General features: G+C 39.4%; 1 protein-coding gene across 4 annotated transcripts in view; it reads left to right on the top strand.

The window, feature by feature from the left end:
* Positions 1-6,723: 6,723 nt before the first annotated feature.
* Positions 6,724-20,133, top strand: part of LOC129765399 (uncharacterized) — a 29,765-nt gene continuing 16,355 nt past the window's right edge. The window contains exons 1-3 of one of the 4 annotated variants that reach the window (XM_055765685.1): positions 6,724-6,833; positions 8,063-8,242; positions 8,328-11,316. In XM_055765685.1, the coding sequence (XP_055621660.1) occupies positions 8,240-8,242; positions 8,328-11,316 (2,992 nt within the window). In that variant the 5' untranslated portion in view covers positions 6,724-6,833; positions 8,063-8,239. Of the gene's footprint in view, positions 6,834-6,884; positions 6,906-7,724; positions 8,243-8,327; positions 11,317-20,133 lie in introns of those variants that run through there. The other 3 variants (XM_055765684.1, XM_055765683.1, XM_055765682.1) reach the window with 3 other exon arrangements.

Raw genomic sequence — 20,133 nt, 5'->3', positions numbered from 1 at the left:
TGGTGGGCTTCCAGTATCGAGGAAAATGTGGAAATATCTAATCGTTACTGAAAATAATCTGCCAGTTCCTCTGGGAATTTTCAAAATATATTCATGTGAAAGAGTTTAATTGAATGTTTTCTATCCATGTAACACTGTGACCAAATATATTTCAATCAAGTGCTATTAACAGGTGGTTATCAAGTTGGCATTAACCACTGGTGGGCTTCCAGTATCGAGGAAAATGTGGAAATATCTAATCGTTATTGAAAATAATCTGCCAGTTCCTCTGGGAATTTTCAAAATATATTCATGTGAAAGAGTTTAATTGAATGTTTTCTATCCATGTAACACTGTGACCAAATATATTTCAATCAAGTGCTATTAAGAGGTGGTTATCAAGTTGGCATTAACCACTGGTGGGCTTCCAGTATCTAGGAAAATGTGGAAATATCTAATCGTTACTGAAAATAATCTGCCAGTTCCTTTGGGAATTTTCAAAATATATTCATGTTAAAGAGTTTATTTGAATGTTTTCTTTCCATGTAACACTGTGATCAAATACATTTGGTTTTGTGGTTTTTCAATCAATCGCAATTAACAGGATAGCTTCAGAAGATTATTCTTCCCCATCAGTAGGATATTTCCGTATCCAATATTGTATGCGCCCGCAATCGATTATTGCTCAGTCGCCGAAAGTTCCGAGCTCAGAGAGTTCATTCCCCTCTAGTTTGCCTTCCAAATTGCCATCGTAAACCACACCTTCTCTCGATTCAATCACACACAAAAAGCATACTTAAGCGATATTCTGGTGGTGAGACACATTCATTTTTCGTGAGGACATCGACAAGACAACATCGTTGCCTAACGTGCTGGAGGAGGTGGATGGCGAAGGATCGACACATACACGCGCAGAATTCTTTCCGTTTGGATGCCATTCAGCATCGAGAAAGTTCCGGAAAGATCTAATCATTGCTGGAAAATAATCTGCCAGTTCCTTTGGGAATTTTCAAAATATATTCATGTGAAAGAGTTTAATTGAATGTTTTCTATCCATGTTACACTGTGACCAAATATGTTTCAATCAAGTGCTATTAACAGGTGGTTATCGAGTTGGCATTAACCACTGGTGGGCTTCCAGTATCGAGGAAAATGTGGAAATATCTAATCGTTACTGAAAATAATCTGCCAGTTCCTATGGGAATTTTCAAAATATATTCATGTGAAAGAGTTTAATTGAATGTTTTCTATCCATGTAACACTGTGACCAAATACATTTGGTTTTGTGGTTTTTCAATCAATCGCAATTAACAGGATAGCTTCAGAAGATTATTCTTCCCCATCAGTAGGATATTTCCGTATCCAATATTGTATGCGCCCGCAATCGATTATTGCTCAGTCGCCGAAAGTTCCGAGCTCAGAGAGTTCATTCCCCTCTAGTTTGCCTTCCAAATTGCCATCGTAAACCACACCTTTTCTCGATTCAATCACACACAAAAAGCATACTTAAGCGATATTCTGGTGGTGAGACACATTAATTTTTCGTGAGGACATCGACAAGACAACATCGTTGCCTAACGTGCTGGAGGAGGTGGACGGCGAAGGATCGACACATACACGCGCAGAATTCTTTCCGTTTGGATGCCATTCAGCATCGAGAAAGTTCCGGAAAGATTTAATCATTGCTGGAAAATAATCTGCCAGTTCCTTTGGGAATTTTCAAAATATATTCATGTGAAAGAGTTTCATTGAATGTTTTCTATCCATGTTACACTGTGACCAAATATGTTTCAATCAAGTGCTATTAACAGGTGGTTATCGAGTTGGCATTAACCACTGGTGAGCTTCCAGTATCGAGGAAAATGTGGAAATATCTAATCGTTACTGAAAATAATCTGCCAGTTCCTTTGGGAATTTTCAAAATATATTCATGTGAAAGAATTTAATTGAATGTTTTCTATCCATGTAACACTGTGACCAAATATGTTTCAATCAAGTGCTATTAACAGGTGGTTATCGAGTTGGCATTAACCACTGGTGGGCTTCGAGTATCGAGGAAAATCTGAAAAGAATTAATCGTTGCTGAAAAATACTCTGCCAGTTCCCCTGGGAATTGAAAAATACATTGATGCGAAATAGTTTATTCAAATGTTTTCTATCCATATAACACTGCAATCAAATACATTTGGTTTTGTGATTTTTCAATCAATCGCAATTAACAGGAAAGCTTCTGAAAATTATTCTTCCCCATCAGTAGAAAATTTTCGTGTCCAATATTGGATGCATAACATGAAAAACGGAAAATGTTTTACATCGCGAAAATCCTATTATTTTCCAGCAATTATTTGCTTGCTGCTCATATAATGCTGTGACCAAATACATTTCGTTTTGTATTTTTCAATCAAGTGCGACCAACGAAAGATCATGTCTTCGGTAATTTATTAGAGGTGCAATGAATCTTAAGGAATTCCCGCTCTACGCGCACTGGCAAACGATGTTTACTCAACAATTTCTCAAACGAGAAATGTGTGTTGTGAGAAAAGATTAGCGAACGCAAAAATTATGTAGACTGATTTGATGCAACAGATATTTTGTCTATTGGAAATGGAAAACAAATCATATCACAATACAAGCAATGTATCATGTATTATACAACTTTTGCGTTATTGCTTCTTTTGCTGAATATTGTGCCTCCAAAGTAACGCTCTCGTTTTCGAAACGCCCTCTCCAAAATTCATCCATTCATTGAGAACTGATTCAGATACAACTAAAAACAAATGATTACTAAATCAAAGATAGTCCTACGTCACCCTTGCGGTTATACCACAGATATAACCCACTTCCTGTTTTTACACGATGATTCCAGATATCAGAGAAGAGATAATTTCCTGTACCAGAAATGTCCGCCCTTCCATCCATGCGACTGAAGGCCTTCCGTCGGCCATTTTCTTATATTGGAATTGATTATTTCGGCCCGATGTACGTCGTTGTTGGCCGGCGGACAGAAAAACGTTGGGGTGTTTTAATCACCTGTCTCAATGTTCGAGCAATACATTTAGAAGTTGCCCACAGCCTCACAACGGATTCTTGTATCCTTGCCATCAGGAATTTCATCGCCAGGAGGGGCACTCCGCTGGAAATAATCAGTGACCGGGGCACGAACTTCATTGAAGCTAACCGTGAACTGAAAGAAGCGTTGCAGCAGGTGAATCAGAATAAGTTGATGGAACCGGGGCTCTGGCAACCCTATCCCATCCAATGCAAATTGAGCGTAGGCAGCATAAAACAGGGCTCGCGCTTAGGGGGCTCACGTATTGTTTAATGTTTGGAGTCATATATGTTAATATTTGATTACGTTAATATTTGATTTTTTTTGGCAAGCGATGTTTGGATACCCATCCGGAAGCTTTCTTGACGATTTGCAATTCAAATCACAGCCGAAGAATCGCGCGGAGCACTTCATTTTGAATTTTAGGTTATGATTTCTATGCTCATGATTTTCTATGCTGGCTACTGAAAGGCGGCCATCTTAGCAATCCCTTGGATGGAACACTTCATCACCACCGACACTGAATGGTCCTTCAACCCACCTGGTTCTCCACATTTTGGTGGTGCTTGGGAACGTCTCGTTCAATCGGTAAAAAAGCACTAGCTCACATTCAAATTACACGCATTCCTACTGATTAACAGCTGAGAAAGATAGAATTAAGTGCGATTCACATACAACATACACGTCACGTTCACGTCCCGTCACGTCACGATACGTCAATGATTCTACCATGCAATTCTCATGAAAACATTCACATACACCAGCAACGTAACGACCCGTCAGCATACGTTCAACGAAAACGACCGGCAGGGTTTGTAGAAAAGAATAATTGACGGAGACGGACGGCTCGTTTGGTTTTTGTCTGGGCTTTGTGTCTCGGCTTTTGTTTTGATTTGGTTGCACAGTAATTTACATCTACATCGACATTAAGCTAATTGAATAGATCTGTGATGCAACACGTTTCATTAGACATTTTTACCTCTAGTTGGACATTTTTGTAAACATTGAGTTCGGGGCCCAAATTATGGCCCCACATTGAAAGTCGCTACCAGTCGCAAATGTCCAATTACTGGTCGAAACTGACTCCAATGCGACACTGAGTGGTGCCTCAGAATATCGCTTTATAAGTAACTTACTGTACTTTTTATGCCAACATATCTCTTTGGAGCTTAGTCATTCGGAGTGAAAATCATTCGCGACTAGTTGAAAGAATTATTCTTTTTATTATTATTGTTGCATAAGGGTCAGACTACGGGGTTTAAGCATTTAAATAATTGAATTCAATGATTCTCATTGAATTTTTCTAAATTTAGAACTGATTCTAGGCATGCTGATTTGAAAGAGGGCATTGCAATTTAAAATTGTTGTAGGTGGCGACACCATGAATAAAATTAAATAAATCATTCGTTTGGCATTTGACGTGACGGTGCTGGTGGAAGCATTGACTGCATGTGTGAATTGGTGGAGACGTTGATGGAACGTAGACGTTCTTCTCCGTAACGTGCTATGTGAATCGCACATTACGAAAACACTTGTAATACTAACCTCGAGCCAACCGCGAGTAATCGGTTACATATTACTAGTTGTAATACATATTACATAGGTTACATATTACATAGTTGTAAGACAAAAATTGTCAAAATATTGGACTCCCGGCCCCGTCAGGCGAACGCCACATGTGCCTTAATAAAATATATATTTTGGGAAAAAAAATACACGTCACGTTCACGTCCCGTCACGTCACGATACGTCAATGATTCTACCATGCAATTCTCATGAAAACATTCACATACACCAGCAACGTAACGACCTGTTAGCATACGTTCAACGAAAACGACCGGCAGGGTTTGTAGAAAAGAATAATTGACGGAGACGGACGGCTCGTTTGGTTTTTGTCTGGGCTTTGTGTCTCGGCTTTTGTTTTGATTTGGTTGCACAGTAATTTACATCTACATCGACATTAAGCTAATTGAACAGATCTGTGATGCAACACGTTTAATTAGACATTTTAACCTCTAGTTGGACATTTTTGTAAACATTGAGTTCGGGGCCCAAATTATGGCATCTTCAGATTATTAACTGTTAAGATTCTTGTAAGAACTTCAACCTACTGCACAGCATAAGTTCTGAGAGGATGGAATTCTCAAGTTGCATGAAGGATGCTGAAATATTCAGGAAAAAACGGTGCATCTATGATCGAAAAATGTATGTCTACAAAAATATGCTTTTGGTTTTTTCCTTAGAATCGGCACGAATTTTTCAGGACAATATTTAGCATGATTTAACAATTAAAGGTCGATCACGATGATACTGCAGGTGTTTTGTTTTTACTAGGTTCATTATAGCCATCAGGCACTACCGAACCTGTAAAAGCGAAAGTCATTGATGTTCAGACGAGAAAATTCTGTTTTCAAACAATGTGCTTGATTTCATTGTCTGATTTTTTGAAAACTCAAACAGCCAGCCAGCTTTAATAAAAATACTCGAGAATAAGTTCACAATCGATACTTTAAAATGGATATGGAGATAACGTAAATGGAATTCGGAAGAAAATAATGAGCTCCCGGACAATGTTGAGAAAAATTGAAGTTTTCAAGACAAATCGTTATCATTGGTAAGGCTTTAATTTTTATCAATAAAAATATGGAATAGAAAATAGAAACAAACTTGAAATGAAATTTAATTTCGAAAGCGAAAAAAATAAAATTGCTTCATTATTTTTCTCAAAACCGAAGAAATGTCCACGTGGACAATAGGGGGAGGGGTATAAGGAATGTCCACGGTTGTCCACGGAGGGGGAGGGGGGTGTCTAAAATCATGTTTTTTCTGTCCACGTGGTATGTGGACAGCCTCTAATCAATAAGTAGCAAACGAGTTCTGATTAATTCGAGTATAAATCAAGGAAAGTGAAGTGGAAGGTAAAACGTAATGTCAGAATTGCCGTTCGGACGTATCCCGTAAGTTTGAACTTATTTACATAGATGGTATCCAAACAACACTAAACATTGACTACAGTTTCGCCGGCACGGTTGATTGTCGTTATGAACCAGCACAAAAAACAAAGCTGCAAATTATGCGCCAGTGGCGGTACCACGATCAAAGCACTCCCTGAATCTCATTAGCCGAGCCAGCTGGCGGAAGCATATGCATAAAGGTTACTAGGTTACTATTTTCAACGACAACTGTTTATTTATTATACTGCTTCAAATACCTTCGACGAAATCAAATGTAACCATACCAACGTAAGTAATAATATAAACAAATCCAAACTTTTCGTCTTGCCATTCCTCAAACGTCTTTTCTAAATAGTGTAAATTACGAGCCACCTGTTAACTCCACCATCTTGGTATAAACTAGTATAGATTGGAGAAAAGAAGGAATGTACTGATTAACAAAAATGTTACGAAATTGGATCAAGTGCGTTACCGTCTTTGGGAAGCATTGCAAAATCAATTTTGGTAAACACACAAATATTTCAAGATTTTTTTTTATCGATAATGTGTACCATTTTTATTTGTAGACAAGCTATCAAGAAATGTTTTGAATGTTTATTTGAAGCACTTGATTATCATCACCACGAAGCATGAAATATTTCAATATCAGGCCAACTAAAAAGTGACATTCCAACCGAATGTTTTTTTTTGTTTCGAGTGAGAGAATATTTCTTCGATATACAGAAGTGAAGTCAGATTTTTCCGTCAGCAGTAACAGTCAAAGTGAAATATGGTCCATATTTTGCCATCCCGGGACGTTTTTATCAGTGAATATTGACTGAACAGCTCACGATTAAGGCTGATCATATCAAGTACGAGAAGTTATTACGAATAGGCTCACAACAAAAGTGTAATTAGCGTGAATTCGTTTTATGAATTCTTATGTCGGTAGTGTCATTTTTTTCGTATGTCGTCCATCCCCCCAATAAGTGAGAGAGGAGAGACGGACTACTGGTTGTCAACAAAGCCATATTGGAGAATGTGAGAGCGACAACATTTGTTGTGTTCCGATACACGAAAAATTGAAATAGTGCATTAATGTTAAGTAATATTTTAACAAATGCTACTCATTCTTGGTGATCAATTTAAGATTTTTCATCAAACATTTCAATTGTTTTAGTTTATTTCAAGCTCATTAATTTGATTTTTTATTAATTCATCAATTTTACATTATCATTGCTTTGCTCTTTTTCTGCATTCAAGTCAAAACCATGAACTTATTTTTTTGGTATCTATTCCAACATGCAAATCGATAATCGATTTTTTTTTCTTTAAACTGATAGTCGGACATGTTGATTTTCCTCCGTTATCTTGAAATAACATGAATATGTTTATACTTATTTCATATATTTTGTCCTAGGTTTTTGGACGGCATCATTTTGGATTTGAACCTAAATACGTCAGTATTTTTTTCACTTACCCAGAGAAAATAAGTACTATTTCATCGAAGAAAAAGATATTTTTTTAAAACCGTAGTTCATTGTATTTTTTTTTTTTTTTTTGAATATTTGGTCATTAAATTAGCATTCAGCTACCGGCACAGTTCCAGAAGCCCACCGTGTACGAATTTGGAATGTTGACAAGTGAATCGTATCGAGCAGCGTAGCGATGTGTGCAGTTGCATGCATGTCAAAAGACACTAGCCCAAAGAGTGAGAGTTTGTTTTGCATAAAAGTGAGAGAGGTTTTATTTTTTTTTTGTTGGGTGTTGAAAACGCACACGCACACATTTCCACAAAAAGCAAGATGGCTACCGTCGTTCGCTCTTCCTCGTCGTCGACGATCGTAACAAAATCTTGAATTTAGTGTGAAAAAACTTGTTTTTTCGGTAGTTCTCAGCACAATTGCAAGCTGCAAGTGCGGTGAATTGTTCGACATAGGAATAGTGTGCTGCAGAAGTGAATAATCGGACGAAATTTGTTGTGCAAAAGTGAAAAATTTTCTCCTGTGCGAAGTTGCAAGTAGCAACGAAAGAAAAGTGTAACGCAGCGCAGTGTCTTCCTGCTGGTATCGATTTGTATTTGTTTAATTTTTTCCTTCAGAGAAATGGTTTACTGGGAGGAATAAGCGTTCCTGGAATTGCTACCATTCGAAAATTGTTGTTGTGAAAAGTGGTCACAAACCACCCAGGAACGATGAGTTGAACTTTTGTTCGGTGCCCCATTTCGCCTTCATTTGTGCGAGAGTAGAGGAGCCACTCGACAGAACACACACGGAAAATGGTGAGGTTTTTTGTCTGTTTTTGTTACGATTGACTTAGCCTATGTCTACTAATTTGGTGTTTGTTTTTACGATTTCGCTCGACAGACTAAAATGGTTCAACAACCAAGCGCTGTTGATCAGCCGCTTCCCGAAGTTACCGAGGAATATGATGGTCAACAACAATCATCGCAAGCTAGTTCCACAACAGCAAAAGTGGCGACGATGACGACGACGGCAAACGCAAAGCGTCAGTCTCAGCTTAACAGGAGGACCTCTACACGTCTGACCTCGGTCCGGAATGATAGTTTATCGTCAGTTTCTTCCTCTTCGTCCTCATCCTCATCATCAGCTGGAGATTTAGAAACGTTGGAATCAACTAAATCTACACCAACTGAGGAAGTGTTTAAGGTTCCACCAACGGCAGCAGGAAGTGGATTGCATGGTGAAGAACAGCAGGAATCAGGCGTTATTTGCCGGTTACCGCTCGACCGGTTGCAAGCCATCCTCGGAGCGCTGAACATTCTGAAAAATCCAGTAGAAAGCGAGACAAGTATCAGTTCCAGTCCAAGCCCTACTTATAAGTTGTTATGTTTATATTGCGATCGCACATTTACCACGCAAACCCTGATGGCTAAGCATATTGATCGAGTACACCGAATAACGAAAGAGCGTAGGAGCAGCAGCCGAGTGATTCCCACTGTTAGTGATGGTGCGTTTCCCAATTGCAGCTACTGCAACAAAATCAAGGTTCTCAATCCAGTTTCTGAGGACTTATCGCAGTTGTTTAAACATCTTGTCGATCAACACTCTGATCGATACTTTGCCTGTGAACTGTGCGCTCTCAGATTTTCTAGCGATGATTCGCGCGATGCACATATGGATGCCATTCATCAACCGGCAAGCAATCCGGAAAGTCGCATACGGCCCAAATCAAAGGCCGCTCTCAAAAGTTTCAATCTCAAATCAAAAAAGTGTGAGATCGTCACCACGCCTCTCACAATCAAGGTTGATTTTGATACGGAAGCAATGAAGAATCTCACTATTGAGAATATCGAAGCTGTAGATTCACTTTCTGCCGCTCTCGGTCTAGCTAACGCTGCTGCCACCTCTTCCAGCGGTAATCCCACCCGACTGAGAAGCTCCGGACGAACATCCGCTCGTTCTTTAACGAATTCTGCTGGAACCGCCAAAGCCAAGGTGTTCAAAAAATCGGAAAAGCTGTTAATACGTTCCACGGAACCGATGCTATCTCGGCTTGGAATCGCTCAGCATAGAACTCCTCGTCAGTGCCGCAAGGCGGCTTGTGCTAAAAGTCGACGGAAACCAGCGGCTGATCAAGCGAGCAGCTCTTCTTCGTTGTCGGCAGCTTCAACCTCCCAACCGGACAATCACTACAACAAAATCACCAAATTAAAAACCATTCGTTCTACGCTGAATAACCCGAGCGGGAACTCCGAGAGTGACTTTGTCGTGTCACGCGGGAAAAATGACATTATCAGCACATTCGATGATGACTTCTATGAGAACGTGAACTTGAATGTTCGACAAAACTTGAGCTGTCATTTGGATGGTAAATTGGAGGCACCATCTCCTAATGCACCATCACCGATGAGTCCTGTGGCGCCTGTTCCTGCTATTCGATCCACCGTTGCCAGAAGTCCTCTACTGCTGGAGAGTAAAATCCACGAAGCAACCAATCTACCAGCGCTAACCGTTTTCCCGACGCTGCTAACGGTCGAACAGTACGGAACGGATCTGATGCCAATGGCCAAAATGAAGAAGCCGATCACCAAGAATTCCTGGAAGTGGAAGTGGGATTTCGTGAAAAAATACAAGTATGTCAGCGAGAATGGCAAAATCGTTAAGAAAGTTAAACAACCAACACTGGGATTGAGAGATTTATCCAAACTCGACATGTGGACACAGCTGACAATGCGCACCAAACATGAAAAAATTAGAAACTGTCGAAACATGGGTCAGCCAAGCGAGCATATCTCGGATGTGGGTGATTCCTTCCGTCGTGAACAACGCAAACAGGTTGATCAACTAAATCAGATCCTTGACAACCGTTTGCTGCCACAAATCAATCTTGAACAAGAGGATCAAAGCATTGTGAAGCTGGAACAGGAATCATTTGATGAAGGCGAATCTGATCAATTTACCGACTGGACAACGGTCAATCCAATGAACGACAGCTTCATCAGCTGTTTACAACTTTTAAAACTTTCAAACTCCAGCCGGCAGAAGCAGGTTGTACTAAGTGGTGAGTGGGCACGTCCCAGATGCTACGTTTGCTACTGCTGTGGCGATAAGTTCAACTCCCTCAAACAAATGGAAGAGCACAAAACTTTCCGTCATCCATATGTTTATTCTACCTACTATGAGATTGTAGGTAGGGAACTCATCGAGAAGCAACTTTTCAAACACTTCTACATCCCACTGTCAGCTCTTACAATGCATCGCATACACTACGCTCGACTTTCCAACTACCCCAGTATCGAACATCGGGTTGCACCATCCCGACAGCCGTCGTCCGAATCTACTGCTACTATCACGGAAATAAAAAGCGAGGATTCATCATCGAACGAGGCTACTTCGTTTTCGACGACAACGTCGTCTTCATCACTGCTTTCAATTTCTGGCAACACGATCATCAGCAGTACCTCAACGTCCTCGTCCCGATCTGCGCTTGACATGTTACTTACGGCAGGGAATGATTACACCACATCGTTTACTCATTTTCCCCCTGATCTGGGACCTGTTCAGTGTTCCAAGTGCCAGAAGGAATGCGTCAATACGCTGGTTCTGTACGCGCACATTCTCAACTGTACCAACGACTACATCTGGCTACAGGCGAAGAAACGGATGAAGTATCGCAGGGCGAATCGACGTCGCAAGGGATGTACGAAGGCGGCACTAGCTGCTCGTAAAGCCCACCAGCTGTCTGCTGTTCAATCGTCCGTGGAGAAATCTGAAACTGCAAGTAACCATTCCGGAGGCGACGCCGACAGCAGCATCAGTAGCGGTGGCAGCCACAGTGGCGATTCAGAAACCAAGAAGAAGCCATCTCCGCCGAGGCCGAAGGATAGCGATAGTAAGTTTACTTTGTACCAGCTGAGCTATGTTATTTTTTCGTTTAGATGTTGTACCTTTGAATTTGGTTCATTTATATAATTATTACATGATTGATCGATTCAAGTTGCCTTAAAAATGCTCTTACTTTTGTGACTTTGTGACACTGGTTTTGAATTATCTCGGCATAACTTGATCTACGCAAATAGATGTCTTGTAATTGGCGTGGTAACTCCACAACGATTTGTATATTTCAAGAGTAAAATTTTTTAAAGATAGTTAAAGCCATGTATCTAGTTACATTTACCAAAACTGTAAAAAAACCGTATCACATATTCTGTTCGTTTCAGCTTTTGTTAGCATCCTTTTCACATAATCGCAGCCGAAGAGTACTTCAAATGCGTTTCATTTTACTTACCTTTTCAAATGATTACGGAGAAACATAAGTTGGCTGCAACATCGAAAGACTAGTGTAATGTTAAGCCATTTTCTAAGTAATATTTTTAGTAACTAAAATCGCAGAATGTTAAATCGATGTTCACTATCTCCTTTAATTTATCTCATACATCGTTGTGCTAATCACGCAAATTAGGCCTCTTGTTGAAATTAGAGAATTTAGTGTCACGATGCCATTACAGTTAGCTGTAGTGGCAGCTTGCTAAATCTGGTCCCCTCTGACATGAATTTACTTTAAAACATTGGCCTTTTCAGGCATTGTTTGCTATATCTTTGGATTTTTAGACCCGTTTGTAACTATAACTGGCAAATTCTTTACCAGATCAGGTGTTTCATAACAAATATAGCAACCAAATTAAACTTAATCTTGATTGAGACATCTCATTGATCTGCAAACTGCCCATGTTTCTTTTCTATGCACGTCTATGCACCTTGCCTTGCCATTTTCGACGCATATTGTGCCCACTGGATTCTGCTTGAGTGTCCAATTTGTTGCAAACTCGATAAACTCTGGGTTGGTTCTGGTTGTTCTCAATTTCTTCATACGAAGCTGGTGATCGTAAGCTATGCTACTTTGGTCCATTCTAAAATTCTATCCACAGTTTTTCTATCACGAAAATATTTGTGGACAATAATAGCTTTGGGCAACTAGGTATAACGATTTTGCTATTTTGCAGTCCAGTAGTGCCTTATTGTAAATTGGTGCGTGTTTTTGTGAACTTGTCTATGGCCATGACGTCAGTTCAGCAACATAGATGAGTGGGCTATTCTACGCAAATATGCATGGGGCACGTAACCACCAACCCCACTCAATAATGGCGAACGCCTTTTTCTTTTTTTTTTTTGCTGAATAATCATGACTGTGAGAAATTTTAATCGAATAATCAGTGTCTATTTAATAAATATTACGGTCGAAAGTGGAATTCAACATCAACTATTGGGAGTAAAATCGATAACACAAAATTATTGTTTTTTGGTGACGTCGGCCATGGAATGTATAGTATAACTCTTGCTATGTTTTATGAATCTACTCTCGATTGGCCAGAAATGTCATACACCCCCCATTAGATGGGCAATGGGTGACAATAACAGCCGAGCGGAAAACGAACATAATCTTGTTTTGATTCCCGGTTGATTGATACTGGCTCTAAATGACCAGCAATGATATTAAACCCCTACGATATGGGTATTGGATGAAAGGACTGCAACAGCAGAAGTCGAATATCGTATTCCGATGCCATTTTGGAAAAGAAGATGATGGCTTCCGGTTCATTGGAAACATTAAGCGAAATGGCGGTAGTACAAGAGCATAGAAAGCGGAAACGGAAACGGACCGTACTTCTAACGCTAAAGGTAACGAGTTCAATTCTCACTTTCAACATTCTTCCAAAAATGGAAGTAAAGTGACGAACCAGCCAAAAAGTGTTGAAAGTCACTATAATACAGTATAAAAAAGGAACGGAAGGCTCAACGTCGTTCAACGCTAAACCTCACTCAGCCGCTCAACACCGCACAACGGTCAACGCTCAACGAAAACTAATGTTGTAAATTCACTGCAAACGATGAAGATCAACTTCATGTTCGTGATAATCACCTGAAATTATTGACAGTAATGAAAGTGCCTGAATACAGGCTTTGCGAAATTCGTTCATGCTGTTTTCATTTAATATGCCAGACAAATTTCACGCGTCTCGACTCTTATGTTATACTCATTATAACAGATATGTTGTTGAGTATCAACAGAAGAGAATTCACTGTTTTCACGGCACTGCCCCTGTTTTCTCGTGGAAGCTTCTGGAGCTGATGTTTCCTATCTTGAACTTTGAAAACAGAAACTGCCCATCACGAAGAGAATAGAAACTGCGACCATCACGAAGAGAATAGTTGTTCTATACAACATTATGAGATCTTCTGGATGAGCTCCCCACCAGGTGCCGGTTAATGGAAAAAGTTTATTATTTAACGAAATTTTATACTCAGATACTTCATACAGGTTTTCGTGCGGGACACCGACGCTTCTACGGCAAGTCTACACTTCTCTACTACTACATTTTTTCCTACTACTACACTTTTTCCTACTACTACACTTTTTTATATTACACTACACTTTTTCTAAGCGGTTGTTTCTGTTGCAGTTGTTTACTGTGGCGATTTCTTCCGGTCACGACTTAATATGGGCCCCCAAAAGCATTTGAAGTCGAACCAAATTTTTGGTTTAGTTGAAAAATTGTTCAAAGCAGGTCGAATTCTTTCGATTCAATGACAGACACCACTTTATCATCTGCAAGTTGTCTTATGATGAAATTTCCTGTAAGACAACTGTTAATGTTGACGTAGAAGTTATACAAAAGGGAACTTAGACAATAACTCTGATGGAGGCCCATATAGGAGATCCGACATACTGTCGGAACTTCTTGCAAAAAAATCAAATGTTTCTAACAAAGTAAGTAATGTAATATATAATTGCAGACCCCGAGAGTGTAGTTGTCCAAGAAGACCGAACCCATTTGCTTTTTTTTGTTGCGTAAACCATTTGAATTTTTGTAGAAAGCAACGCAAGACAACCATTCGTCCTCTTGCCCCTGCGGAATTCACATTATATATCGAAGAGAAGGCCATTTGTTTGAACCCATCTGTCAAGGCGAAACCAGATAATTTTCTCCAAAAAAAATCGTATTCAAGTAAGCATTACTATTGGGCGGTACGAAATCATCAATAACTTTGAGTAGAATTAGGATTTTGAGCAAACATAAAGAAGGTTTATTGACGACATGCATAGAAAGAACCTTGTTTCACAAAGTTGCTTGAAAAACTGGGGCTACAACATTGTCGAACTATGTTTACTTCTATCTATAAAGATAAGGAAGTTAGATTTGTGATTTATCAAAAATTCTGGTCATTTTTGACAACATGAAAATAAGCGCTCCATCATATATAACAACTTTGTTGAACACAGTTTTTGTCTAGAGAATAACTGTCGAGAATAATGTTCCCCTAAATTTGTTCCCCGGATCATTATGCATTGGGGATAGACACCTTGACTGGCAAATGATCACTACCGTTAAGATCCTGGATAACATTTCACTATCTTACTATCTAACGATAGTGAATTCAAGCAAAGCGAAAGGTGAAGAGCACTTGGTTTAGCAGGAGGTTTACATTGAAGCAGTTTCAAAGGCATATATCAAAGATGGCTCGTCGCATTGTTTCGGATTTTCTACGGTATCAGCGGGAACATCCGCGATGTCCTTAGAGACGACCCGTCGAGAAACACCACTCTACTCACTTTCTTGAAGAATACCGACCTTTACATTGAAATAATAAATAAATTGTAATATAAATCGAAGATCCTTGTCCCCCCTCGATTAAGGAGAAAAGGAACAGCACCGGCATCTGCATCTTGGTCAAACAGGAAGGAAAGCTGTACCACTTGCCGAAAGCAACATGTTAGCGAACCCGGATGAAAATAAATGTGTTCATATTGCGGAGAAATCCGAGCTCTCGTGAAACATATAAAAGTTGCTGGAATAAACAGAAACGCTCTTTGAAGGAACGCTCAAAAGGCTATTTCGCTTCTCCACGGGCTCAAAAACAACAATCATTGGCAACAAACAATATCTTCGCTCGGTTGCCAGTTGACGGAATGGTCGCGGACCCAGTTAGTGAGGGTACGCCATTTGTTTTCAAGAGGAATCATTGGCGTATAATATAACCACTCGCAAATTTAATGACAAGTCACTACGGTGATACCCCCTGTCAGGCAAGCTGACTGAATATCAGGTTCACTTTCGAAAGACCCAGCACTCGAGGGGGATATTAAAAACCTCAAGTGTCCCTGTTTTACCGTCATATACAACTTCCCAATCGGGAATTCTAAAGATGTCTGCCGTCACGCATAAAATCTTCACGTTATTCAATGTTTTCGACTACATGAAATCCATGGTCACCGCAATGCTTCCAATAGTAAAGAACTAAAGAACCCAAAAGGTGCTGAAAATATTGTTAACCCTGCCCAAAGTGTTGGTCGAACGGCCTAAATTTTATTATTTTCTCTCCACGGGGGGCTTTTCCGAGTTAGCGACTCTTCAGAATGTCGATTCCCTCGAAGGCAGCTTTTTGAATTTGCCAACTCCTTTACTTTTTATTGTTGCGCATGTCAAGAGATGTAGACGCAGTTTTCCAATGTAAAGTGCCTATCTACAACAATTTCATGTGAGTGCTTCCAGTTGAACACTAAAATTCACAGTTTGTTCGGTCTAACCCTGCAAAGGTATCGGGATTTTCAATAAGAGCGCTACGAACGTTTTTTTAAATGAAACAAAAACGCTTTTGAATATCAATGAAATTCTTTATTCATGTGAAAGTACATTTGATGCCAGTATTTATGGAACTCGATTTCTTTTGCATAGCCAGCACGGCCATGTTTGCAGAACTCCAGACGCTGAACCCAATTTTCTACGGTTTTCAAGCATAAATCTGCCGATACTGCTAGAATTTCACGTTCGACATTCGTACGAAGTTCATCAATCGTCGCTGACTTGTTGGCATAGACCATAGACTTGACGTAGCCTCACAGGAGATAGTCTAACGGCGTCAAATCGCACGATGGAGGCGGCCAATGTACTGGGCCATTTCGTGAGATAACACACTCACCAAACTTGGTTTTAAATAAATCGATCGTTAAATTCGCTGTGTGGCTTGTGGCTCCGTCCTGTTGAAACCACATATTGTCCAAGTCCATATCATCCAATTTGGGCCAAAAATATTCGGTATTGAGCGGTAGCGTTTCCCTTCACAGTAAAGTGCCGGTCTTGATCATCATGGAAGAAGTACGGCCCAATGACGCCGCCGGACCATAAACCGCACCAAACCGTTTTTTTTCGGGATTCAATGGTGACTCATGCAGTAAGTGTGAATTGCTGCCAGACCAATAACGCATATTTTGCTTATTGACGAAGCCTTTCAACCAGAAATGAGCCTCAACGTTGAAGATAATTTAGGCTCTTAAAGTTGAGACCATTGACTCTGAATTTCGATAGTAAATTTTAATAATCTCGACTCGTTGTTGGATCGTATATCTTTCCATTATGAAATAGCAAATCTTAGAAGAGAAATGTCAAGAGAGCGGAAAAAAATATGGCATCTTTTGCTGTCTCTGTCGGTCTACTTTTGAAGCGTCCCTGTTATAAGGAAAAGTTCGGCCTGCGGAAAAGAGCCTTCAAATTTTGTTTTGCCGTGCAAATCAACATTTTGCCGCAAGTTCAAAAACAGTCCCAATGTGTCGATTTTTGACAAAAGAAATTGAGATGGCAGTGGATCTCGACAGCGCATTTTAAGACATTTGGCAACAAAATTGTTTTTAAGAAACCCTGAAACCTTGGGTGATTTTTCGATGCTCAAAAAACTCAAACTTTGACCGCTTTGCGCTACCTTGCCTTAAGTTCCAATGAGCTGATATCTTGTATAGGGTGTTTTTCGAGGTTGTGAACATTTCTTAAGGGGTTAGTTTTTGAAATTTGAGATGACCATTTTAATTTTCACTGGCACCCTAGTGTACAGTCTACCCAAGCTTAAACCCAAAAGCTAACCTCACAAAGGTATAGGGAGGTATGTCTGCTCAGATCTATCATAATCTGATAGCGAATTCGTTTTTGTTCAGTTTCAACCCCAGTGCCAAACTAACTGCTGTCAAAACGTTTTTTTATTCACTCAATTTCAACCTAGTTTCGCACTAGCACTAGGCACTAGTTCACCCGAAAGCTATTAGTTTCGCACTGAGATGTTTCACGGGTTCGCACTCGGGTTCACCAATACAACTATACTGAACTGTCAAGCTCCGAGTATTGTTTTGGAAAATCTGAAAACAAAGACTATGAAAATGAAAAACCTGCTGCTTTTGCTTTGGAATCGTAATCCAATTCGGACTCCGATTTTGAAGAGTATATTCGCGTAGACGGCATTTAGCTTCGTGTGCTTTTATTGGGAGGCGAAAATAATCTGTATATATAAAAATGGATTCCTGTCTGTCTGTCTGTCTGTCTGATTCTTATGGACTCGGAAACTACTGAACCGATCAACAAGAAAATTAGTATGTAGGGGTTTTTGGGGCCGGGGAAGGTTTTCGTGATAGTTTGAGACCCCTCCCCCTCTCTAAGGGAGGGCTGTCATACAAATTAAACACAAATTTCTACATTACTCGGGAATTAATCAAGCAAATGAAACGAAATTTGGCATAAAGAGGTTTTAGGATGCAATAAATATTTCTATGGTGGTAAGACACTCCACCCCTCTCTCTAAAGGGGGGCGGCCATACAAATGAAACACAAATTTCTACATTACTCGAGAATTAATCAAGCAAATGCAACCAAATTAGGCCTCTGGAGGCTTTAGGGTGCAATAAATGTTTCAATGGTGGTTCGACACTCCTCCTCCATCTCTCAGGGTGAACTGTCATACATATGAAAAACTAATTTCTGCATAACTCGAAAACTAATCAAGCAAATGGAGCCAAATTTGGCATGTGAAGATTTTAGGGGACACGAAGCGTTTTTATGGTGAATAGACACTCCTCCCTCCTCTCTAAGGGGAGTAGAGGGGAGGGGTCTGTCTTTATTCTATCATATTTTCTGTATCAAACATTTATTCCATGTAACGGAGAAACATGTTATTTGCAAGTTACTGATAAATCTTGAACGAGAATTGTGTCTGAAAATAATCTGATATTATAATGATGAGTTTTGGTAGAAGTACTAGGATTTTTTAGTAAAAGGTAAATTCAACGGGGTCGATTAGAAGATCAATCAATGAACAATTCTGCGATTGGCCTCATGAACTTGCGCTCAGTAACGTGAATGTTTGAAAGTATTGATAAATCAAATTTTAGGCGGGACGGAGTTTGCCGGGTCAGCTAGTGGTGGATATTCAGATGGAATAAACATGCTTTCAAAATTATGAATGAAAATTTAATTTAACGTATCGCTTTTTCCATTATATGTGATGGAATGAGAGGTTTTTTTTTTCCGAAATTGCAAAAACATATTGAACGAAAACTTTATATATTTTATATTTTTATATATATTTAATATATTTTAATTTTTTTTTTATATTATAATAGTAATTATTTGTGGAACAAACAGGAAATGCATCGACAAATGGTTAAGTGAGTGTCAGGAATACATGTGTTAGGTAATCAAACACTATGAAGTAAAAATTTTTATTCAAACGTTTATATTTTTACACTGCACTTGGCCCTTCTGATCTGATAGAGAACAATTTACCTCCCAAGCATCGACACTGTACATTTGTCATCGCAAATATAAACAAATCAGACTATATAACGCACACCAAAAACCACCGCATTCTGTTAGAGACGAATGAACTCTCAGAGTTTAAAGTCTCTCTAATTCAATACCTTCCTTCCACCGCATTCGTGAAACTGAAAAAGTTTTTTTTATTACAGAGTCAGTTTGACACTAACTCAGTTTTAAAAACGAATTCGCTGTGAATGATCATACTAACAATGTCAGTATAAACTCTGACACCGGAAACGGTTACAACAGAGCGGGAAGGCGAGAACGAGGGTAGAATTGGAACGAGAACATCAAACGTAGGTGAAAGTTGTGACGAAATAGGATGGTGACATCAGGTCCAGCTGGAGTGTTCTTTTCTAGACCTGGGATTACTACCAAGATTTCGATTAAATGCCAGACGTATGGCACGGTTAGATTTTATGGGATTATTATTAACGGAATTCTGGATGAATATTAGTTGTTGAATTTCTAATAAAAATGTTCAATTATTTTTTTCAATTAAATAATTCCACGACGGTACAAGATGAATGCCCTGGAAAACACAATTTTTCTGGGCTTTCGAGTTTTTTTATTGTGGCCTTCATTTTGAGGGTCAAAAATGAAATGCATTTGATGTTTGAATAGAAAGGCATTCGATTCATCAAATATCAATTCGTTTAAATCGGTTTGGTACCGATTTAAACAGTGAATCAAAAGAAACACTTTACTAACCACAAAGTCAATAGCGTTAACCGAGACGCGAACAACTATACGTCCAGCGGCTTCGAGCTATAGACGAAGAAGGGCATTGTGCGTTCTCATTATGAAAATTTCTTGAATTATTTATCCCCAAACCATTTTTTGGCAAAATATTTGGTACTTTACGTATTAACGTCACCGGAACCGAAATTCAATAGATAGCAATTTTATTGTTCGCACGGGCACTAAGTTATCTTTTGTATTGTTGTTTGCAGTGTTTTCTTATTTTTTGGTGCTACGAATAAGCTTATTTGGGATTTGCGAAAGATAAAATTGCTATCTATTGAATTTCGGTTCCGGTGACGCTAATGCGTAAATACCACATATTTCACTAA

This window comes from Toxorhynchites rutilus, chromosome 2 (genome assembly GCF_029784135.1).
Source record: "Toxorhynchites rutilus septentrionalis strain SRP chromosome 2, ASM2978413v1, whole genome shotgun sequence".
Classification (NCBI taxonomy): Eukaryota; Metazoa; Arthropoda; class Insecta; order Diptera; family Culicidae; genus Toxorhynchites; species Toxorhynchites rutilus.
This window is presented reverse-complemented; position numbering and strand designations above follow the sequence as displayed.